At 40.1% G+C, this 25,155-nt stretch overlaps 1 protein-coding gene across 9 annotated transcripts in view; it reads left to right on the forward strand.

Annotated features, from left to right (window-relative positions):
* fbrsl1 (fibrosin-like 1) overlaps positions 1-25,155 on the forward strand; it is a 275,349-nt gene that overhangs the window by 65,244 nt on the left and 184,950 nt on the right. For all 9 annotated transcript variants that reach the window (XM_005733579.1, XM_005733572.1, XM_005733578.1 and 6 more), the window contains one exon: positions 15,088-15,312. In XM_005733579.1, the coding sequence (XP_005733636.1) occupies positions 15,088-15,312 (225 nt within the window). The remainder of the gene's footprint in view (positions 1-15,087; positions 15,313-25,155) is intronic.

Below are 25,155 nucleotides of genomic sequence, written 5' to 3' on the forward strand. Positions count from 1 at the left end.
GTGTGTGTGTGTGTGTGTGTGTGTGTGTGTGTGTGTGTGTGTGTGTGTGTGTGTGTGTGGTTGTTGGTGGCAGGATAAATATGTTAGTCCTCTAATGCTCTGTGTTACTCCCGAGTCCTCTGTTATTTATTTATTTATATTTTTACTGTGTCTTAAAGTGCAGTTCTGTGCACAATTAAATTGTTAGGTGTTGCAGTCACACCTAATATTTGGCTGCATTTAGCCTTCACTTGATCCAAAATGCTGCTACAAGAGTTCTGATAAGGACTAGAAAAAAAGACCACATTTCTCCCGTATTATCTTCTCACTGCTTCCCTTTCACTTTAAATCAGGAATTTAATTTAACATCCTTTTCCTCACATACGAAATCTTGCATAATCACACCCGTCATAGTGCCTTATTATCCTAAGAGCACACTTTGGCTTAGTTGTGGTTCCAAGACTTTTGAAAAATAGAAGCAGAACCTTCAGCTTTCAGGTCCCTCTGCTGTGGAATCCGCTCCTAGTTTGAATTCGAGGGACAGACACCCTCTGTACTTTTAAGATTAGGCTTAAAACTTTCTTTTTTGATAAATTATAGTTAGAGCTGGATCAGGTTACCCTGAACTCTCCCTTAGTTATGCTGCAATAGGCTTAGGCTGCTGGGATGGCTTCCCATGATGCACTGAGTGTTTCTTCAATCATCTCTTCTCAGTCTCTGTGTGCATATACACCACTAGTGCATTTAATCATTAGTCATTATTATTCTCGCGCTCTCTGCCATAGTGTGCCTTTTGTCCTGTCTGTCTGTGCTCTCTTCTCTTTTACCTCACCTCCTCTCAGGGAGATTTTCCCTTCTACTGTCCTGTACTTGCTAATAGGGGGTGATCTGACTAGGGGGGTCACTCAGCATTTTTTTGTTCTTTTAAATGCTGTAGGGTCTTTAACCTTCAAGTACATTGAAGTTACTGCTGTTATGAATTTATGCTGTATAAATAAAATTGAGCTAAAATGAATTTAAATAGTCACTACAAGCTAAAAACTCACAAATATATCCAACTAGAACTAACCAAAGAAGCTCTTTAAGATGAACAGATTGTAGAATCAAAGGTAAGGTTGTATTTTTAATAGAAATTTAGTATTGCTGGTGTTTAAGAGCAACAAAGTGATTAGTGTTTATCTTCCAGCATAGCACCATTTGGCAGTTAGCAGGTGGCTCGTTAGTGTGAATATTAGCAGCACCTGTGGTACTGTTGTCAAACTCTTACAGTTATATTTTAAATGCATTATGTGTTTTAACCTTTTCAATTAAAAGTAGCAATAACAGCTATGAATCTATAAATATGAATAAGTAAGAATTCACATGGTCTGGTTGTTTAGCTACCAGATGTTCCTCTGCGCTGGTCATAGCTGCCAACTTTTCATGTCTAGTGTTGCTGCTAGTATTTTGCTGAAACAGCTAAAAGTTGTTTTTAGAAGAGAACAGAAGCTTTTTGAGCTACTAGAAAGATGGCCCAAAAGATGCTAAAACATTTGCAATAGTTTTGAACTTTAGCTAAGTTTTGCTAGGTTAAGCTAACAGGCTAAAGTTCAAAGCTAGCACTGGAGTTATCAGACTCCTCTCAAACCCTTTATTATGTTCTCAAACTTGACTAATCACTCCTTTGTATTTTCATAAGGAGGGAATAGTGTATCTGTGTTGCAATTAGGTGACGCTTCAACATTATATAACAATATTTCAAGGAAATTTGTGATAATGTTTAAAACAATATATTTTAGACCCAACCATTTATTAAAGTGAATAAATTGAAGGACTTTTTTTTCTGGCAATGTTAGTCTAAGTCATTTATTTGCTTTTGGATAAAACATAAGTGGCTGTTAGTCTCTCTTTCTTGTGTGCCTTCTTAGCCTGGTTCTGCTGGAGGGTGTGTTTTTACCTTGAGTGGTAAAACAAGTTTGTTGTTTCCAACTTTAGCAGGAATTGTTTCCTTGCGTATTTGACAAAGTTCTGTTCTTTGTTGAAGGTCTGGTCCCTTGTACCTAAACCATTTCCATACTATTAAACTGGCTCTCTTTTTAAGGTACTAAATTGTTATTGGAAACTGACTGGAGACTACTCTGTTTGAATTTGTGCCACTGTTGTGCAGTAAAAGTAAACATATATATACATATAGTGGAGATCATAAGGTGGCACTGTTTCACCACACAAAAATAATATCCATAAAAAGCATGGCGTCACCAATAAATAGTTTTACTGAGGAAAGCTCAGATAACTGTGCCTCTTGCTTGTGAAGGTAACAAAAGCAACAACAGGCCAAATCATTTTCTCTGATCTTTATGTACAACGTATAAAAACGTGATTTCATGCTTCAAGCGTATTTTAGTAATACGTGGATCAGAAGCGGTTAATGGCACTAAAATAATGCAGTTCTGTGTCATCCCTCTAAATGTTTTGATAAAAGATAAAAGACATGATGGGATAATAGGAGCACAGACTGTTTTCACATGTGTGTCATGTACTGAGTTGGCAAGGTCAGCCACTTGAAGCTCTTAAGTGCTGGAGAAGGGGATGTGGAAGAAATTCCTACTAACACCTGAAGAAGAAAGGTTTTGGAGGTGCGAGAGAGAATCCAGTATGCAAAGCCAACATGTATAAATGCCTGTGGGTACATGCAGGGAGTGACTTTTACAAGTGCATATGTGCATGTGTTGGAACACTTTGTCACATAACACTGTGTCATGTATTTGCATTTCAAGTGTATTGCATAGGAAGGAGTGAGAATTCTAGATTGTGTATTTATGTGTGTGAATGGGTATGTGAAGTGGAAGAAAGATGTTAGTGGAAATTGACACTCACTGTGTTTCGCAAATGTGAGAAAAGAAAGGCTAGAAATTACACTGCTGAGATAATATGGATGGGTGCGTGTGATTGTAGGAGGGAAGCTTTACGTCTATAAACATGGAGCTGTTTGTTCCTGATGGATGAGGGTTCTTTAAATGTGTGCGTGTGAGTGTGTACGCCAAACAATCTCATTCATCTAGCAAACTGTGTGACGGCATCAGTTCACAGCTGACTCAGTGGTTGGGGAGTGCTCTGGGGTGGCTTTTAGCACCACACAGGAGCGCTTGTGTTTTTTGTTGCTTCCGACACGTTGCTTTGCGCTCTCTCTGTGGAAGCTCGTTCTCCTCCCTGTCAAACAAAATCACCACGATTTCTCTTTTGGTATGAATATTCTCCCATTGTAACAAATGCAGATGACAGCTTGGCTCACTTTTAACAAGGACCCCGTTTTGTTACTTGTGCACTTGTGCGATGAATCTCCATTGCTGTGTGCATAAGACTGCATGGTGTGTTCATCAAAGTGAATAATGAAGTCAGTTTTGTTAGTAATTACATGATTTCATTTGGGAGTGAAATAGTACATGTACAACTTCAGGGTTTTATTTGAGGATTGTGAATGTTGGCTGAAGGTCACAAAATCGTGACCTGCTGATATACACTAGAATAGCGACATTACCACTGTTATCAAATTAAAATTAACTAAATAAAATGGAATATTTTAAAATGTAAATGTTAAATCAGTTACAAATATTGCCAAAAAGCTCCATGTGATCGCATTGACTGCTAACAGGAGGACAGTCCTTGCTATTGCTACCTCCAACTATTGCTTGCAACTGGTTAAAGACAACACATTTTCCCCCGGTGACTGGTGGTTGCCAGATGGTCTTTTTCTTTTTTTCACAGTAAAAAAGCCAAACTGAAGCAAGTTTGAAAAGATAACGGTAGCTTAGCTAAGAACTCTGAATGGCCTGTAGAGCAGCAATGCTTCCACCCATGTATTTCAGATAAAAAAAGATTGATAGATAAAACCTTAAGTGAAGAGATAAGGCACACTTATGAAGTTCAGGGCCAAATAAAGTAACAACTTGTTGTTGTTTTTTTAGTATTTTCCCCTTTTTGAGCCTTAGAAAGAAAAAAAATGATTAATTGTTTAAAAAATGCAACACTTTTAAAACTGCTCTTCATCACTCTAATTTGAAAAATGTAGTTTTAACAAAACAGATGTGACACGACAGATAAACAGCAGGGAGTGACATTAGCGAACACCTTATTTGCCAATATGTTGATGTCAGTCGTGTATTGGTCACAACTGATGTCGTACGACTTAGAATTATGTCATATGTTATTATGTAGGCGTTAAATATTGAGAAAAAGGGGCCATAATCATGAGTCAGTCATAGATTAAGAGGCAGAAGTCTTGTATGACGGATAAAAAACAAATATTAACTGAGTGAAGTTTGTTTCTTTGTTTTTCCACATGAGCTTACTGTGATTAAAGGTGAAAGGGTGAGGCAGGTGTACACTGCTATGTTAAACAGGCTCTGTCCTTCATGTAGAGTTTGTGTCAGTATCCTTTCAGGCCTTTACAATGTTGCTTTAGGGCTGTGCTTTTTGACTGGGTCAGCAGGAATGTAGCAGAGGGTTATGATGGACAGACTCTGACACTGAGCAGATTACTTCCTACGATCTGCATTAGTTATAAAATAGATATTACATCTTGGTGGTGTATTGCTTTGACTGCTGAGATACAGTATGAGGCTGCTGGTAGATCTGAGATTTCTTCTCTCCTGTCAGCTATATTCTGCTGGGATTCCTATGCTCTGTCGGCCCCCTGCTGTGTGAACAAAGCCAATCCTCATACTGGTTCAGCTCACAGCACGATGCACTCAAAAATTTGTCTGACGCCAAAACACTTCTGCTACGTTCTGAGGTAGTCGGCGTTTTATAATTGTGTTTTGATTTGACTTTGTAGTGAAACGACACAGAGAACAACTGTCAAAAATAGAGAGTTCAGTAAAACCGACAGAATAATGTGTTTGTTAGCATTCAGACGCTCGCCGTTTATTCTTCTTGAAGAAGCTTGCCATTAATGTCCCTAGTGTGCTTTTAGCAGTTCCACTCATGGAAAAACACTCAACAGTTGGTACAGAAAATATGTTGGGCAGATTTGTTGACAGTGTGAAACCAGCGTTACACATTTATAGAAGTTTTCTGTTATTCCACTCCACCAATGGGAATAGTTGTTGCCGAGGCAACACTTCCTCTCTCTGGAGAATATGAGGAAAGGAGAAACCCAAGGAATGACACCCGGCTGTATTTTGGGCTGTAGTGTGTGGGCTGAGCCACAGAAATCAGGGAGCTTCCTGTGACAATGGGTAGGAGGTTCACAGGACATACTGGCCTCTGTAGAAAGCCACTTTCCTGACAGACAAGCTACTTAGCAGTCTCTAGAAGAGCCTGTGGGAGGTGAAACCTGTGATATCTGGTAGCACACAAGCTCTGATTTAGACTTCAGGGATCAGACTGTATTGTGTGTGTGTGTGTGTGTGTGTGTGTTTGCTGTTTTGTAAGCAAATTTTGTTTGTTGGTGATGTTTGCCATGGCCAGCAATGATTCAAAAACTGTTAGACTTAACAGTCGCAAAACAGAAAGTTGAACAGTTAGTTTTAAAGGTTTGTTTTCTTCTTGGACAACCTGCAAACATTAGATCAGAGGTTTCTGTGAGGGACCATGAAGAAAGCAGGCCCCTGGATGCATGCATCAGCTGCTGCAGAATCAACAAAATGATCAGCAGCTCAGACTGAGGAAGCGAGTCTGACAGCTGAAATAAACTGCTCAGTTGGTGGCAGCCAACTCAGCCAACGCATGAGCTGATGCAGAGTGTAACACCACTAAAGCCTTTTGTGATGTAATCAAGATTATGTTTGTTGAATCTCAAGAAAACACAAATGATGAATAGTTTATTTATGTGTGGATCACCCTCAAAAACACATAACATGAACACAAGGAGTGGATTGGTCTCTACAGTTTGAAATCAAATCAGACCGTTATTAACAACGTGTCATCATGGTTAATATAGCATGTAAGAATAAAGCGACACATGCAGTAATTGCATTATCTGTCACAGTGAATTCTTATTGAATTTCGTGAGTGCATCTCATCCCATATAGTTAATGAACATGTTGATTCATTGCCTATTTAATATTTGGATGCATTTTTGTTGTTGTCCATGGATTGCTGCTCATGTTATTGATCGCTCCTTTTACTTAAAGCAGACACACTGTGTATGTGAAGCAGATAAATGACGGATACAATGTTACATTCTACATAAATGCTATATTTATTGATCACTTGATCATTTGTAGTATTTGTAGCACTACATTGTGAAAGAAGGGCAACATATACCATAAGCACTTGGGAAAGGAGCAGGAAATAATTAATGGATGGATATAGGACAGTATATCAAGACTCACTTGCTGTATTAACACAGTGGCAATGAGGAGGAATCTTGATCTTATCCTTGAAATGCAGAATATGCGTCTGTCGTCTCATATTTCCTCAGTGTTTGTCTGAGGTGTTAAACAGATTTGAAGCCCATGTTTATTGTTGTACTGTACCACCCTGTTATTGCCGCATTCCCGTATTCTTCTCCCCTCAGCACCCGCTGGCCAGATGGTGTCACTCCAGGAGCTAATTCAGCCCTTGAACATGTGTGGTGCACAAACACACTTCCACCAGAATACACAAGCTTGAATAGTACTCAGATATACAAGCACTTCCACATATACTCTAAATATACTCTGACTGCGAAATGTGCAGTGGTACAAGTCAGGGGTAATTTTGGCATTCATTTTGACACCAGCGAATACTCAAGATACTAAAACACATGCTTTTCATTAATTCACCCTTGACCTCTCACAGTCGCATAAATATTCATCAGTGGTACATGTTTACATAAGCACATAAACAAGCATTAGGTTGCATAGCAATAAGAAGACTTAAAGGGTAATAAAAGCAGCAGTTTCGTTCTGTGGTCACACACACAGCTGGTTCAAAAACTGCAATCAGATGGGTGCAGAGAACAATAAAAGAGAGGCGCGGGAATGCAGCTGAGAGAAGGAATGGGGAGTTATCACCACCTGCACACACACTCGGCATATAGCAGCATTGCTGTCAAGAGGAATGCCCAAGCCAAGAGCCACTGGAAGAGCACACAACAAGCTCCAAAACTGTTAAAACATCCAGATACTAGAGATCCCCCTTGTGCCTGTTTTCATGCACATTTTCATTTGCTTTTCGAAGTTTGAGAGCAGCTGGTTTCAGTTAATATCTAACAAAATACTTGTTCAGAATTTCAATGGTCTCTTGTTGCTGCTACAAATTGTCACTTGTAGTGCTGCTTATAAAGGAGCCTGTTTGTGTGGCAAAGCAAACTTGACAACCTTAATAGTGCTACAGATATGATACAAAATGTGATCCAAAAGCCACACTTGTTAGTAGCACTAATGGAAGTGCATAGCCACATTTACACAATAATGGAAACGTTTGAAAGCTATGATATACAGACATGTTAATGTCAAGGAAAAAAATATTGACAGAGATCTGAAAGAAAGAGAGGCCTGCCTGAAGGTTAGCTTCTGTCAACTAGTATAGCTGCATGCTAATCCTTCGTGGCTAAACCCCTACAAATTCTCTTTATTTCTCTGTTCTCACACAACACACCGCATACAGGAAGACTAGCTTACATTAAATAAGAGAAAATACATCAGATCACTTAACAAAAGCTGAAGTAGGTGTGGTGTATTTACTCTATGCTCTAGTGCAGCGTGCTCACTGCACAAACATGCGCTTTCTCTCGTTCACAGCCTGATAATCTCCTTGGCACAAAAATGTCTTCTCACGTCTTTTACCTTTGAGGCAGGAGCTTTCTGATTGTGTGCTTTGAGGAAAAACAGGGCGTCTGAGTAAATGAGCATATGCTCTAAGTTCACCAAAGGTGCGTTTGATGTAGCTGACAGCAGCATAAACAGCAGGTGTGTGTTCCACTTTGTCTGAACAGTGTCACATGACCAACACTTCTAAAGGGAGCAGGCATGATTAAATCAATCCCGTCTACAACATGACAAATCAAGGTGATTTATTGGACATGCCAAGAGCTGCAATAATGTGTAGAGAATCAGTACAACAGCTGAGCAATAAATCTACACAACCAGACCTCAGCCAGCCTAAAGGCAGCTTAACAGTGCAAAAGTGATGCAACAAAGGACTCTGCTCGCCGCTTTTATGTCATGTGGAAAGAAAGGCTTAAATTTTGCATTCTTACTAAAAAAATACACAGACACAAGCAAAAGATAAATTGTGGTGAAAGATCCAGCTCGACTCAACGTTCAGGATCTTTTGGTGACCTGAGAGTTCAGTATGAGTCAACTGGAGAATCAGTCCTGATATAATGACCGAAAATGTGATATTTTCAAGTCAAGCTTCATAAAAAATGTTTGCATAAAAATTTAAATCCATACTTAATACATTGTACAGTGTATTTAAAGGTCTTCTTTTAATGTGTTGTACATTGTTTTTAAAGAGTATATGGAGGTGGGTTTAAATCATGCAAATTTCAGGTAGAATTGTTTAAGATTTCTGAAAGCTTATTATAATGATTTTATTATACACCTTCTGGTTGTAGATGTACAGCAGCAGCCACTATTTAAGGTGATTTTTGCACTTTCCAGTCATTTTTAAATGCAGATTTTGTTATCTTCGGACTTTATCAGTGTGTTAAATACACTTCCTTCCACATACATTTGCTTGCTTCTTTTCTTATTGATTTAATTGGATGCAAATATGTAAGCGAGATATTTTAGTATTACTACTAAAAAATAGATGCAAGGCACGGGGGTTTCGTCAGGGCAAACAAGGCAATCAGTGCATCATCATCTAAAAGTTAAAACATACCATATCAAAGTGATCACTCTCCTTACATCCTGAACAGCATTCAGTGCCATAAAGCATCTCCAGCTGAGCATCTCCATCATCCTTAAATTACTGCCATCTTGTGCTCACGTGTAATGTGGTCTTTGTCGGCCCCTCCCTGAGCCTGTTCCTGCCAAAGGTGTCCTCCTGTTAAAAGGGAGTTTTTCCTTCCCACTGTCACCAACTGGTTGCTGATAAAAGGTTGTCTGGTTGTTATAAGGTTGTAAGGTGTACCTTACAATAAGAAGCGCCTTGAGGCGGCTGCTATTGTGATTTGGTGCTATTGAATTCAATTGAAATGAATTTTGAATGAATGAATGAGCCTTCATAGAGAAGACTCATATCACGAAGAGGGGACAATAACATCTGCCATGTGAAGTGTGACAAAACAGGCGTGTTAAACAGATATAAGCTCCACCAGCCTGATTAGCAGGTATATAAGTAATCTCTTAGTATAACTAGCTGTTTGCAATTAATATTTTAATCCCCCTGTAGATATTGACTGTTAATCATGACACACAGTTCTCAAGCCTTTAAATTTAGCTGTGATTTTTTTTTAAATAATATGTTTTAATATGTTTTTTTAATTTCAATATGTAGGGCCTGTTTTTCTGAGCTCACGAGAAGCTGTTATTTTACAGATAAATGTGGTCCTGACAGGACAGCCCAACTACAAATACATGATTTTATAGAATATAATACTTGACAATCTTAAACACCTGTGGAAATATAATTTATGTTTAGATTAATGCACAGAGTATATGCACGTGCAGGTGTCTCGGACTGTAAAAGAAGAAAAGACACTTTAGTCACTTTGCAGCACCTCGGTGAAACGTACAATGCTATTTGGAAGTATATAATTGATAGTTTTCCCACAACTCCATTGAAGAGCACAGGAGCTGTGGCAGCCAGCCCTGCAATCTCTGTGTGGTACCGCTTAATGTCAAGGGAGGTGTACCCTGCAGAGCTCTTTGTGTCTCCTAAATAATTACTAGCCTTAGAAAGAAGAGAGTTCCGTGGAGAAAGCATGATGATAATGTGCACCAGACACTACTAAGTGTCTTCATCTCCCTTTCTCTTTCTGCACACTGTCTATTTTGTGAAACTCTGGCTTGTGTATGCCTCATGAAGACCCCGTTACCCTTTGCAAGAAACCTCAGGGTTGCTGACATTCCTCTGTGCAGAATGCATAAACCCTCCTTTGGGAACTAAACGTGCTTCCACAGTGGATCTCAAGGTCCCAGCATAACCATGTAAAGCCATGCGCTTTATTGTTAGCGGAAAGGAAACCTGTGTTGGATTTTATGCACTTGTACCCACACAGATACACACAGATAAACACACTCCACTCCCCATGCAGCCTGGAACAGCAACAAAGCTCTCCCATTCTGTTGCCAGGGTAACGTGGCCGGGTCAAACCAGTCGAGCGGTCTCTCCTGTTCCAGGCTGAGACCCCCCCACCATCACCGTATCTCTCCCTCTCTCTCTGTGTTCGTCCTTTTTATCCTCTCCTCTCTCCCGCTCTTTTGTCAGCCCCACTGCCTCATCATATCTTAAACCACTTCTTCTCTACTACCGAGGTCACTGTCACTTTTCTATCCTAGGCAGAACAAGGTAAAACGAGAGAGATTCGCTACTTTGACCACTAGTTAAAAGCTTCACAGATGAATAGCAAGGCTTTTAACATTGTATAAAAAAGTAGACACGACATCAGGGGAATAAAAGAAGGCTGCAAGTTATGTTTTCATGTTAGGCTTGCATAGGCCTTAAAGGTAAAGAAATGCTATGATGAATGTTAGACCTTCACCTGGTGTACACTGAAGTGCACTTTCACCAGCTAGTAAGCTCCGTCACAATTATCTGCATCAGTATTTTATTCTTTTGATTTGTAAATGTTTTTAACAGTACACAGTGTGATACACTGCTCCATTGTGTGCAGAAATAATTTCACAACCATTTCATAAAAGAAAAACCCTACTTCAGGCCTTTGAAATATGGAAATGATATCACAACTAAGCTGTTGCTGGCAGACACGGTGATGAATTACCCTTCTACTCCTGGAGCTATTATAGATCTGTTGTCTGAGGCATGGACTGAATAAATGGAAATAACACACACAAACAATTAAAATCTGTTTATTTAGAATGCAGCAGACATGAGACAGCAATGAGAGCAGGTGCAAATGCTCTAAACAAAATCTAATTGCTGTGTGCTTGAGCTTGAGCTTCTGATAATGCGATTAACAGAAGCTGTAATGCTGGCAAACACAAAACTAGACTGAGAAGCATGACACATTTTTATGTGTAGATCTACATCCTTTACTCTCACTGTAGCGCTGTGTACATTTTGCCTCCATTGAAATGGCATCTATAATTCCTCAGTGGTATGTTGTGAGATCTATGCAAGAGGCTGCAGAAATTAATACATGTTGATATGACTTAACACTGCAATATATTGTTTGCATGCCTCTGGCGATGATCTGTGTTTTCTTTGGAGTGGCAGCTGCTCAGCATACTGCCCTTGAGGCACTGCCACAACCTGCCACACTATATTAGCAAGAAAGTTTGAGTTTTGAGCAGCTGATATTTATTTACTCCTGAGGCATATTTGTGTTTTATTAGTTTGCATTTCACTTGAAACAGACATGTAGCATGAAGGTCAAAGAGATAGTGGTGAGATGTTTGAAGCTTCACCAGATTCAAGTTGGATATGCACTATGTGCGTAAATTGGTGTTGCACCTAGTGTTTGGTTTTCTGGCTTTAAATAAGATGTGTATTTGATCACATGTTAATGGTTTACTGCAGTCAAACTAAAAAGAATGTGCAGCAATGTTATATTCGGTAGTCCTTTCATTTTTAATGATTTAAGGATTCTCTGTTTTCTATTATGTGGATTAGAAAATATCAAAAGAAAACCTCAGTAATATTGCTAGATTTGGTTTAAAGGTAGCTGAGTTTATTATGATAGACAATAATAGATGAAAGTGGCAGGGGAATGGTTCGATTTTGTGAGGGTTTAAAATGTAGAAACAAACTTAATTATGGCTTTTTATCACTACAGGGGAGGATTTTCCTGAAGATAATGCTGATTTTCTAAGCCCACAAAGATGATACCAGTACAGTCAAAAAATGAAAGCTCTTTAAAGACAGATTTAAAATCAATGATTGCCACGGGAGGTCGTCTGTTAGTACCACCTGGATGTTGCATCTTGAGAAATAAATGTGTCTACTCGTGAGGAGAAAAGAGTTACTTTGAGTCGCCGTGTGATATCACGCCACAGTGTGAACGTGTGGGCAGGGTAACGGCCGTTTGTGATGGGGTAAATATGTAACCCAGTGGAATAATACAAACTATAAATACCAGCACAATGATTTTAGTCCAGGCATATAAAGTGCATTTTAACTGCAACTATTTCTTGAGCTCTTAACAACGTATCATATGAAACATTCTTACAAGTTGAAGCAGAACCATCACACATGCAGAGCTGGGGTGTTCTTTCAGTTTTAACTTAAAATTTAATTTTCAACAAAAAACGTTTTTTTATGTTTCCTACAAATTTATGTTTCTATTAGTTTCTCCTGCAGACAAATACAAATAACATAAGCAGCTCCTTTCCAAGTGAGTCTTTCATCTTGAGGAACTGCCGTTTGGTATTCCACACTCTGCTCCACTTTCTGCAAGTTCTGGTTAGAGTGGCCCAAACCTCACAGAAGATCTCTAAAGCAGCGAAATAATAATGACTGCCAGCTACAGGGGAAGGTGCTGGAGTTGGGTTATGTGTAACCATTAGGCGTAATCCTTTTTGCAGAAGCAGTTGGGGGATATGGATATGCGGTGGGATGGCCTGGGACTAGCTGCTTAACATGGATTAAAATGTAAAAATAACAGTGAAAGGATTTTCCACTACTAAAACGATGAGTGATAGCATCATTCTTTCAGACTTGGCTTGCCCACGCATAGCCTCAGATTGAACCTGAGATCTGTGGTCTCTGGTTTCTTTCAAAAACAACCGTAGCACTCATCTTTTTAAACGTGTTTTTGTTTAAGTGTTTGTTCTTGTTGTTTACCTGTTGTGAAGCACTTTGTGATATTTATCTTGAAAGGTGCTGTGTAAATACTTGACTCGCTTTATTTACTATGCATGAAAAATGATCAATCCAATAAGATTCTACCCCATACAATAAGACTGGTACATTAACTGTTTTCTTCTTAACAACACAACAAAACATTGTTGGTCTTATTTCATAAAGGACGTTTATATCCCAGTGAGGTTTACTGTGTAAAGTGACCTTTGGCTCAACAAACAGCTGATTCCTTTCACAATGAAAATGTGATTTCTCTGTGATCGGCAAGTGTTGTACCCACTCTTAAAAGGTGTGAGAGAAGAAATTCTTATACATAGAAAACCCTGTTTTTAAACAGCTCCTTTCATGAGGCGTGGAACTGCAAGCTCTGAAACAGTTCAGCTAGAAATATTCTCAGTGTAGGAAAAACACAATTTATGCAGGACTCCTGGGTTCCAACATAAAGGTGGGTTTTAGTTAGGTTCCTTTCTCTTGGCAGTTGCATTTTTGGAGGTTTTTGTCCTCCTTTCTATGGGAGTATTGTTTTTTTTAAGTACCTGATACATAAACACCTTTTGTCACGGAAGGTGTCGTTCATTAGCAGTTATGAGCCTAATGTGCTACCCATCTGCTAATCTCCCACCTTTGGAGTCGATAATTTGATTATTCATATGGAGCACAGATTCATCTGCAGTTAGGCTTAATGCTGCTGGCTGTGAACAGATGCTGAAATGTGAACTTGCAGCCCTCTGGCCTCAGCTCCATACGGCTTCCAACAGAGACGCGTTGTCCTGTGCCATTCAAACACACAGTGATGACCACCGGCAGCAGGACATCACCAGCTCAGTCTTATTTTCAGATATGGAAATAAGGAGCAGCTGAAGCCCAGGAGGAGGGAACAATTCAGACACTTGACACAGAAGTGAGGCAGACATCAGGGGTTGTCACGGAATAGGACTTGTGCATGTATGCCAACACGTGTGCGCTTTTTTATTTTATCATCTTGGCAATGGCTTTGACTTTACTCACTTGCCAGCTTTATTTGACCTTCCTTTGACCATTTGTGTCTTATTATGTGTTATAAGTATGAGTCTAGAACAGCTGATCTGTGCTATGAGATGGGTTCATAGCCATCTTGAGCTCAAAGTGCAGTACCTTGCAAGGAGGAGTTGTAGAATATGTCTTGTCTGTGCTCCCATTGATTATCCCGCCGGAATTACTGAGGTTTGGTTGTTCATAGAGGCATCACCAGCAGTTGAGGATCAAACTAGGGCTGCAGTTCATGGGTAATTTCATTATTGATGCTCATTCTTGTTATTAAAATTGCAAACTAAAAAATCCACTCATGTGAGCTGTTCACCCATCTCTCCTTAGAAACTCAGTTGTTCGTGGCAGCTTGAAGAGATCCTGATGCTGAGCATATGTGAAGGCTAACCATCAAACTTTACCTCAGCAAAACCTTTTAACATAGAATATTATTCATCTAACGTTTCGTACAGTTTTACCAGTGTAGTGACTTCAGTAACAAAAGCCGCAACCACGTGGCTCTGTTATACGTGTTGGGCATAAAATTGGGGAGGTGAGGACGAGCTACCGCTGTATAACATACCAGCAACTTAGAAACTGTCTTTAAATTCCAATAAACAAACACTGCTTTCATACAGGGCATTGCTGAAGCATGAAATCAACAACTAACAAGGTTAAAGGGGGAGACTGTGTGGTCATAGACTAAATGTAAAGCTGCTGTATTTTCTCCAGTGTGTGTTAAAGCAGCACTTCATATCACAAGCTCATTATATCTGAGCCATAAAGTGATTATAGGCTCCAGTAAGGCATTGTTCTGCTGCTGACAGGATTAAATATGACTTTAGAGAGAGGGAGCGTCACTGCTCTCTGCTCAAGTGTTTGCTTGCTTTGTATAAGCCAGAAGTGAAAGGGGCCGCACACTTGACTATTTGCCAGCTGCGGTACACCCTCCCTCTGTTCTTTTGCACATTTATCTCCTGCCAGTTTGTATATCCATCTAGACCTGTCTGCTTTGTTCTCGTTGAAGGATTCAAAGAAAATCCTTGAGACACCAAAGGCTGTAAATCTCGGTGTGACACTGATAAGTATCTGTCATTCAGTGCAAGCACAGAATTATTTGAGATTCACTACTGCTGACTTGTTTAGTTTCGTTTCTTTGATTAATACTACGTAATTGCCAAGTTCTAACAAAATCTTTTTCTGCAGAAGAAGAGTGGAGTTGTGAAGACGCAAGAGAAGAAGGAGAGGTGGAAGGAGAAAAAGGCGGCAAAGCGTCAGAAGAAGGAGGACGAGGAGGTGGAGGAGGAAGAGGAGAATGTTCAGCCAGTGGTGGATCCCCTGGAGAACGGCTTCCTTCATCACGCCCAGCGGGAGCAGGAGAGGATGAATGAGAGGCTGCTGAAGAAGACTTACTCCAAGAAGAACAAAATGGTTAGTGTGTGCCTGCACGGCATTTTAAAGTCAAAATATCCCACTGGCTACATGTTCAAGTAAAGTTACAAAGGTTGCATGCATGTTGCATGGATTCTTGGCTTGTGTTTTGCTGACAACAGAACAGAGACTTGCACTCTGTCCATGAAGGAAGAGGAGGCGGATGCTTGGGCAGAGTTTGAATCTAATTTAAAAGGCAGACTGCAGACTGTCTTTTTCTCCAGATGCTTTCCATCCTTATCCAAATCGAATGTAAAATTTGAAGATGTTGAGGGAATGGATATTATTGTCAGCTGCTTTACTGATTCTTGCGTTCACTGGGACTTTGCAGTGTTATGGATGTCGCTTTATGTAGGAGACATGAGTTATCTCTGTCAATGAGCAAACCTTATTCAGTGTCCAGAACTAGAGAAAAATCATTAACTCCAAAACATTGTGGACTTCTCACCGATAAAGTCACTTTTACTTGGGCAGTATTGAAAAATGGTATATGGCATTTTAAAATTAAAGTGGTTCTCATTATCTTTGATATCATATTTGTATGAAAGGGCTTTGTTCCTTCCTTATTCCTGTAGTTAGGAATAGTGTTTCTCACATTTTTGTTTGTCTTGAGTTTAATCTTTTCTTTTGCTGCTGGCTAATGAGACTTTCTTCAGTGGGCAACCTACAGGCAATCTTCTGGTGACTAAAGGTTTTTGGTGCACCACCTAGCAACCATTTGCCAACCTGTAGGATATACAAATTTTTCCCTTGCAACTGGTGGTTACCAGAGAGTCCCCAGCCTTTCTGAATGGCTGTTTAGATAGTTTAGTTTATTAAGATCCCCATTAGCACCTGCAATAGCAGTAGCTACTCTTCCTAGGGTCTGACTAAAACATTCTCATACATAAAAGACGTACTAGGGCTTTAGCAGTTAATTTCACAGTCGCTGCCTGCAACGTCTAGGACTCACTAGCAATTAGTCAGGTTTTTTACACATAGACTATATGTAGAATATTCATAGAGTCTATAGTTGTGAAATGTGAGTATGGTTCACTCTAACTTAAGCCTGAACAATACCCATAAATTATATGTCACTTGATCTACTGTCAGTTGCATGTGCATTGTAAATATGCCACCCATGCTATAGCTGCTTGTTCTGCTGTCAAACTTGTGCCTGAATGAACTTGTGAAAACACGAAGTAATAAGTGATCCAAATATGAATGACAGAATTCTTAACATATTGAAGCCAACAGTGTTACACAGCCCACATCTGCCTCACTAAGATAGCCCATCTGTGTGTTAACAGTTTGTTTAAATGGGTGGATATTTTATGCTCCAGTCCAAAGCCAAGATCCACCATAGTGTTGTTAAGGATAAAAGAGGAAATGTCGTCAGGAAGCCAAACGAAATAATGAGGCTATGTAGCCCCGAGGCCTCCTCCACAGACAAAAATATCTCTCTTAGATAAGATTTCCTTAGGAAGTTAACTTGGCTGAAAATGAGTTTGGCTGGGATATTTAGTTTGCTAAGAGACAGTTAAAAATTATGCATTCAGCTGATGCTGTATTTGAAATAGACTGCAATTACTGAACCAGATCTACATCCCAGTACAGATAATAACTCCATAATGGCAGCAAAATGCTGCTGTCAAGTGAAAAAACCTTTTAACTTCTGCTTTGTAGAATTATGTTCTGAAGCATGTTTTTAAGCAGAGAGTAGGGATTAGATCTAAACCTAGAAGAAAAATAAAGTTATCATTTTTTAAATCCCTTTTATTTCTCCTTTTCAAATAATACCCATTAGTAACATTCTCCCTAGGAAAAACCCCGATCTTTGATCTTGAACCACTTCCACAAAAATTATTTTATCTTCAGACTATAGCAGCGTGGCTGTCGGCCAAACCACACATCTACAGAGAATGTGTTTGTTTTGGCTTTTTCTGTTCAGATGCTAATCAAAATGACCATATCTTTGCTTAATGTAGTAAAATATTAAAACATACATAGGAAATCATAATAGCTACAAATCTGCTTCCAGTCCATTTGAAAATGGAGCTACAGGCAATACTTCTAAAAGACTGTATACCATAAATAATCCAGTACTGCAGTTATGTGGTCTGATGTGACAACAGCGAGACCGATTCAGGCAGGGACTCTATCAGGGATCCACAGAAATGAATCGGCTCCTTATAAACATAAACTTTTCAGGTGTTTCAACTCCTGAAGGCAGAGGGATCGCACACATCTAAATCCCCATAATAAACACCTCAACCCTATGATCAGTAAATAACTATTTTCCCAGCTGTATAAATCCATGAAGCACCTCTGGCTACATGTGCCCAGGTATTTGCTTGTTACTTAACCTTGTTTAACTTTTAAACCTTCCAATCCCTTCCCTTTCCTTCTATTAGTTGTTTTCTTTATCTTAGTGTCTGGCTGAGGAATACTGTGAGCTTCTGACTTCTGTTCTTAAGTATGCCTTTAATCCATAACTATAGCCCCCAACTCCCAGATATATTAAGTTGCATCCATATGGTATGGAAAACAGCACACAGTTGCAGTCAAAATCACAATACAAATAAATTATGTTGCATAACTAATGCATTACCTAACACCATGAAATATGAAACAACTCCTTTGCAAGTTCTGTAATTAGCATTTAGAAAGTTGCTGAATGGCTCATCAGCGCTTTAATTGTAGGTACAGTTGGTGTTTGTGCAAAACCTGCTTTGCATCTACCCGCCTGCTCCAGTAATAGAATTTTAAGAGGTTTACCAATATAATCTGTGCGTGTGTGACAAGCAAGAGGATATTTCACAATAATTACACCACACAATATAGTTAGAGCCTACAGACATTTTAATTGTTTTCATTTCTGTTTATCAAATACTCTCATATATCCACAGCTTATTGCATTGCACAGCAAAGCACCTACTCTGTCACCATCTTTTCATATATTTACGAGTCTATCCCTCACGTTTCAAGAGATAGTTAGCGTTAGTGTGTTTTCAAGGGTGGCTCACAATGATCACAGTCGGTATAAAAGTTTAATACCAAAGCCTCGCTTCATTTTTGTGACTCTCAAGTGATTATTTACAAGGAAATACTGTAGATATAAGAGGTAAGGAATACAATCGACTGAAAAATCTATTCAAACTCTGTTTGCATTCACCTGTTTGTCTTTACTGTGGAATTCCATGCATATAAAACATATCTGCTTCAGATGGATTGGGCTCTGCCTTATTTGTTCATAACTATTCCCACCTTTTATACTACTCTTATCTGTATATAATCTGCTCCTATTGCACTTACTGCTCTTGCACTTCTGATTAGATGCAAACTGTATTTCGTTACCCTGTATGTATACATGTGTAATGAACTACAACATTCGTGCTGTTATTTACAGACACATTTATCAAGATAAGTTAACAATCGCATGAGCACATTTACACTTAGTTATGTATGGGCGTACTGTAAATTGTTCCATGTAACAAAGGAGACTTTGGATTTGCCACCCTGCTTTAAAGCAGGTGGTTATGTACAGTTGGGATTTTTCCTGGATGTGACACAGGCTTATTTACAGTTTTAGAAATGTTCATTCTAATAAATTGTGACAAATACGTAACCTTTAGTAACTAATACATGTACTTCATAATGATCGAATATACTGAGAGTTTCCACCACCATATCACCCAAAGTACACTTTTTCTTTTCCTAAGGCCTTTACTCTGCCCTCCTCTCTGTCCAGCTTAGTTCTTCCTGCCCATATCTCTTGCTGTTTTGCCGTCTCTTCAGTTAGAGCAGGTGTCTCTAGTGTATGTCACCCACTATGATCTGCAGGCGAGGTGATGTGTCGATCTCCTTGAGGCACCCTGTGGTGCTAGAAGCTTGCCGGAGGACAGAAGCTGCAATGTCAGAGCAGAGTTTGTCACTGGGGAACAAGGATGACACTTGATCCAATTAGAAGACATGTCAGTACCTCAAGAATGGTTAAGTGTGTGTGTGACTTTGTCTATATGCACACCAAGGTCTAAGCTTTCTTGTTCCCATCTCAGTCACTCCATGGCAGAAGCCATTTTTGCAACAGTCCAATGTTGTTTACTGATGTTGTTGTCAGCGCCGAGGTTTTTTGATGTCCAGGACGGACATTGTTTGAATTGGGCAGGATAGTTTGCATCTGTTGTTGTGCTTGTTCTTTCAGCTCCTCCCTCCTCCTCACCCTATCCCTGCCATCCTCTTCTGTCACATGAGCCGTGTGTTCACTGCATCCCGAATCTTCTCTGTGTCCAGCAGCTTCATCTTTATCATCCTTTGTCTAATATATCCACTGTCCCTACTCTACACATGACCAAAGCATCTCGGCCTTGCCTCTCCAACTTTGCCTCCAAACTGCTCAACGTGAACTTGTCCCTGTGATATACTCATTTCTGCTGCTGTTCGTTCTGGTCACACCCAGAATCTTCAAAATTGCCACCTGCAGCTCTGCGTACTCTCTTTTTTAATGCCTAGGTCCAAACCATACATCATAGGGGCTCTTACTACAATCTTCTAAACCTTCCCTTTCACTCTTGGTGCTATCCTTCTGTGACAAATCACCTCTGACACTCATCTCCACCCGCTGCACCCTGCCTGTACTCTTTTCTTTGTCTCCCTCTCATTCACAGACATATATTGTGTCTTGCTTCTACTGACGTCATTCCTCTTTTCTCCAGATCCATACCTCCACCTCCTCGGGCTCTCTTCCACCGCCTCTCTATTCTCAGTACACAGTGTGAACATCATATTCCATGAAGACTCCTACCTGAGGAGGCTCAGAGTCGATCCCTGACGTAATCCCAACTGTACTTTGAACCTGTCTGTTCTCCACCGTCTTGTTGTCCTCATAGATGTCGTGCACCACCCTCACAAACGTCTCCGTCATTTCTGTCTTCCTCATTCATTACCACAGTTCCTCTCTTGGCACCCTGTCATATGTTTTCTCTAGATCCACAAAGACGCACTTAAGCTCCTTCTGGGCTTCTCTATGCTTCTCCATAACTCTCAAAGCAAATACGGCATCTTTGGTGCTCTTTTTCAGCCTGAGGCCACAGCCTGCTTACTGATAGTCCCCTCTCTTCTTAACCTACTTTCAAGTCTTTCAAATATCTTGGTGGTATGGCTCATCAACTTTATTCCCCTGTAGTTCCTCCTGCTCTGCAGATCACCCTTGATCATTCTTGAAAATCAGTACAGTTCACTTCTCTGTTCTCTATTCCTGAGACATCCTCTCGCTCTCCAGGATTAATGTTAAAACAAGCAAACTTTAAAATACATACTAATGAAAGTCTATAACGCTTCAAAGAACCATACCTCGTTATAAGCTCAAACTATTTTCTAAGAAAATAATAAAACAAACAAAGAACAAAACAGAATAACACAGCTTTAAATATAACACATCCACCTGTCGAAGGCGAAGCATTATTAGAGTACGAAAGTTAAGGCAATATCCATAAACATAAAAATAATAGAAATATGTTTTATCACTGCTGTAAGACTTTGGAAACACCGGTTGCAGACCACAGCAGCGTGCTGAAGGGGTCATGAATAACACATAATGCTAACTTGCCCATGCACGCATTCACTTCACCATTAATGTCCATTAGCACTTTGCGTTCTACAAACCCTGCTAACAACGTGATATAGCAACGCATCTCTGGATGCTCTATTATTAGGTAGCATCCTCCACATCCCCATCCAGCCTTTTATTAGCAGCCAGCCTGTGAAAATGAAGCTAGCACCCTACATGCTCCTGTCATAGTCTAGCTGCTTCAAGACTACTTTCCCAACTTCATATCAAGGTATGTGTATACGTAGTAAACCAGCTGGAGACAGATCAGATTAGCTGAGGCATTAACAGTGCATCGGAGCATGGTTCAGGGGCAGTTTGAGAGCTGTGATATACAGTACGCAAGAGCACCGCTATGCATCAGCAGTGGTGCAGCGGTAATGGAGGGTTGCGATCAGGATGAGTGATAACACTGTAAGGCTGGTTGTTATCTGGTGAGCAGCGACCCTGAGCGGTAGCAGTTCATCTCATAATATCTCTCTGGGCTAACCGCACTTCAAACTGGGAATAAGGTTCAAATGGGCATCAAGGTGAATCCTCCTGACTGTGTCTTACTGTGAAAGTTTATTGTTGTTGATAACAACACTTACTTTGGTTGTGTTCATAGAGAAAACAGCTGCTAGATGAATCGAAGTAAATTACTGTTACCATAAAGAAGCTGCTCACTTTGGCAAGAAGGTACAAGTTTTGCAAAAAGAATATCTTTATTCTCCCGAGGCTTGACCTCTCACATCACGGCAATGTTGCTTATAAAGTTGTCATTGATTGAGAGGCTGTTGTACGTTTAATGAGATCAGACCTAAAATATGGAATCCTTGATGCAATTACAGGGCTGGAAAGCTTGTAAGTAGTAGTGTGATAGAAAAGGTCTTTATTCCTGTTTCTCAGGTTAACACTGCAATTTAACAAGGAGCATTATTAGAGGAGTGGATAACGAGGTAGGCTGCAGAGGTGTCTGCAGGCAGAGTGTGTGCGCGTGTGTGGGAGCGCATAGAGAACGACAGGGATGAGCAAAGGACTAGTAAGAGACCTTGACAGATGAATTGGGTAGCTGTATGTAACCTGAATATGTATGCATGATTGCATAGCAGATAACTGTCATTGCGACATGAACAAAAAGCAAGCGTGAGAACACACAAATGCCTGTACAAGCAAGAAATACGTGACTAAAAAACTGTTTCACTGAGGGATTTTTTTAATCAGAACTTGCTCTTGGCTGGCTTACCTGTGAATCCCCAGTATTAGAGTATTTTATTGTGTCTTGTTACCTTTGTTGAATTAAACGTCTTAGTCATTTGTACCTGATAACTTTGCATGCTGAGATTATCAAAAGCAAAGTGGGCTGCGTAAGCTGTACCAATACAGAGCGGAGACCTTTAATTCAATAGGTTTCGTGCTATTTTTAACACACTGTAGATTCTGCAGCCTTTTTCACAAATATTATCAAGCTGTACTTTGTCATTCCCCAGCTGTGTCAGTAACCTGTTCCAGACCACATTCACAAAATCATTGTTTTTCTAATGTGGTTTGTTAGCATTAACCATGGTTTAAAGGCAGTGTTTCAAACTGAAGACAGCTCATTTAGGATTTATATGCTGTACGTGTAGCTACACATTGGGAAGGTTTAAAAGAAATGATTTATGACTAGCGGACCAAGAAATTACATAACTGAACATTTCCATAGTTTACAGCACAGCTAATAGAATACTAGCATGTGAATTACATACAGTAAATAAGAACAGAAAGAACAGAAATCAGACTGACTGTTTACTGAAGAGCAAATATATCGCCGTAATAATTTCTCTACTAGTAACACATATTTTATAAGCTAATCTGATACTGATCCTGGTAGATGATATATAAGAGTCAAGACCTTCTGCACATGATAAAAGTACATTATTCAAATTCATTACATTCCTGGCAAAGGGGGCAGTGAACTCCTGTTCCTGAGATCATTTTCCTGTATGAATATGCGTCTCGTGTCATGATCCGACTGTGTGCAGGCAGGAAATGGACCCAAACGCAAACTCACTAGAAACAGGATTGAACTCAAAATGGCAGCTTTTATTGCTGAACCAAGAACGTCTACAAAACCTAAACTGAGAAGAATCTAACAAAACACACACAGGGAGCAACACACAGCATGATCACAACACTGACACAGAGAAACACAGGGCTTAAATACACTGGGAAATAACGAGGGGACTGAGACACAGAAGGGGAGCACAGCTGGGAGAAATCGGACATAACGGCACCCAAGGGAAGCGAAACTCAAGACATTCGCGTAGGACACAGACCTTCAAAGTAAAACAGGAAACGTAACATAGACGCAGACTTGAGTAGGGGAGACAGAGCAACTAAGAAACACAGAAAACAATAACAGGGAGACACAGAGGGCGGCTACAAAATACTCAGAGAACTAAAGAGAATACAAGAAAGCCAAACTAAGACACTAGACTAAAGAATAAACTGAGACAACAAAGAACTAAGATCATAATACAAAAACTCAGAGACACACGAAACTCAAAACACTGGGCCACCGACCCAGGACGGTGACATCTTGAAGCATTTTCTTTTCTCTGTACGCTTTTTAAACTTTCCTAAATACCATCTATTTTTGTGCCGCAGACGGACTGACCACAGATTAGGTGAGAGGAGCCAAACTTGTCCCCATGGGTTTCCACTGGGGCTGGTTATGTTGACTTTGCCTGGGATGCCGGGGGAAGGCTGGGAATGGAGTCCCATCAGTGTTGAAACAGAGGTTGGGGAGGGCATAGAAGGATTTGGTGCCTACAGTCTGAACTAGTCCAAAGACAGTTTAATTTGAAGCTCAGATTCCTGCTATGACTCATGTATCACATGGATACAAGGTCCATGCATGAATGTGGCTGTGATTGGAGCAAAGAATTCACTGAGTAGTTGCCTCTAGGAATATTTAGCCCAATCACCCCTCCACTCTTCAAGTGGAGCCTCCAAGCACCTTTAGCAAGAAGAGAAGAGGAGGTTATGTAGATACTGGAATACATCCAGAAATAAAGACAAGGGAATGACAAATAACAGCCAAACCTACACAACTACTGCACCAGCTATGCTTAGTCAGGTGGATATTGCTCCGGACAGTGAGCAAAGATTAATGTCAGGCCATGTAAGGTGCTGGGTTGCTTCACTGTTGAGCTATAATCATGCACACATCCCACCACTTTTAACAAGTCATATTCATTGAGATACAGCAGGGCTACTTCAGAGCAGCCACTCTGGGGACAGTTAAACCTGCATGGGAACATTAAATTAGCAGAGGTCTGAAGTCATGCTCTGTTGGAGCTGGGGCTATTGCTCCGTGCAAGCATGGAAGTGGACCAGAGGCGAGGAGAAGCGCCTGCTGGATATACTCTTTTCTTTGCGATACTGCAGTATAAGGATAAGAGCATTATCTTAAAGTCATGGTTAATTTTGCATTGCAGTACAGAGTGTTTTCAGTGCAGTTGTTAGGTTTTATACTCAGGAGGCAGGTGTTAGCTGTAATAAATTTGTCAGGACATAATTTGTATGTGCTTTGCTTGCTGGCTAGTTGTGATTGCTTTCTTTTTTTATGTAATTTATTAAAGTGGGACCTCCCAAGCTACATCATATTCTGGTTTTGCATCTGCTGGAGAATCTGTAGCTATAGCAACAGATATATTGCTCCTGGTAGATGTTTAACTAGAGCAGACAGCAGGGAGAGACACTTTATTACATCTTGTGCTTTATGATTTACTGGATCATTGTGGTTTATATTACAGTAATGTTTAGGGAGCTGTTCAAAAATGTGTGCTCCAGGAAATCTTGGGTATCTGGAGTCGTATTCCTCCAGCAAAGGCTTTCTGCCAAGCTGCGTCTCATAGTTTAAACAGCGAGTCATGTGAGGTCAGTTTTATTGCAAAAGGCTTTTTATCAAACAGGCTTATCACAAAGGTCTTGTACAGATGTAAACAAGAAATGAGATTGCAAACTGTGTGAGTGTGTGTGCCATTTGCAATGCTCACTTTTAACAAAAACAATCTATCTCTAAATCTACCTCTTACTAGAGTTGTCACAGGAAGCACACTGTCGCTTTGAACCTGAGCAGCCTTTAACAGGCACTGAACGCCACACTTCAGTTCACCGCAGGGGAGCAGTGAACAAAGTGTTAGAAATGAGGTCGTTCAGCCCAGATTCTCAGATTGTGTTGCCTTTCATGTCATTTCAGACCGATATGTTAAAGTCAACCGATCCAGGCT

This window comes from Pundamilia nyererei, unplaced genomic scaffold, assembly GCF_000239375.1.
Source record: "Pundamilia nyererei isolate P.nyererei 1_Seehausen unplaced genomic scaffold, PunNye1.0 scaffold00053, whole genome shotgun sequence".
NCBI classification, from domain to species: Eukaryota; Metazoa; Chordata; class Actinopteri; order Cichliformes; family Cichlidae; genus Pundamilia; species Pundamilia nyererei.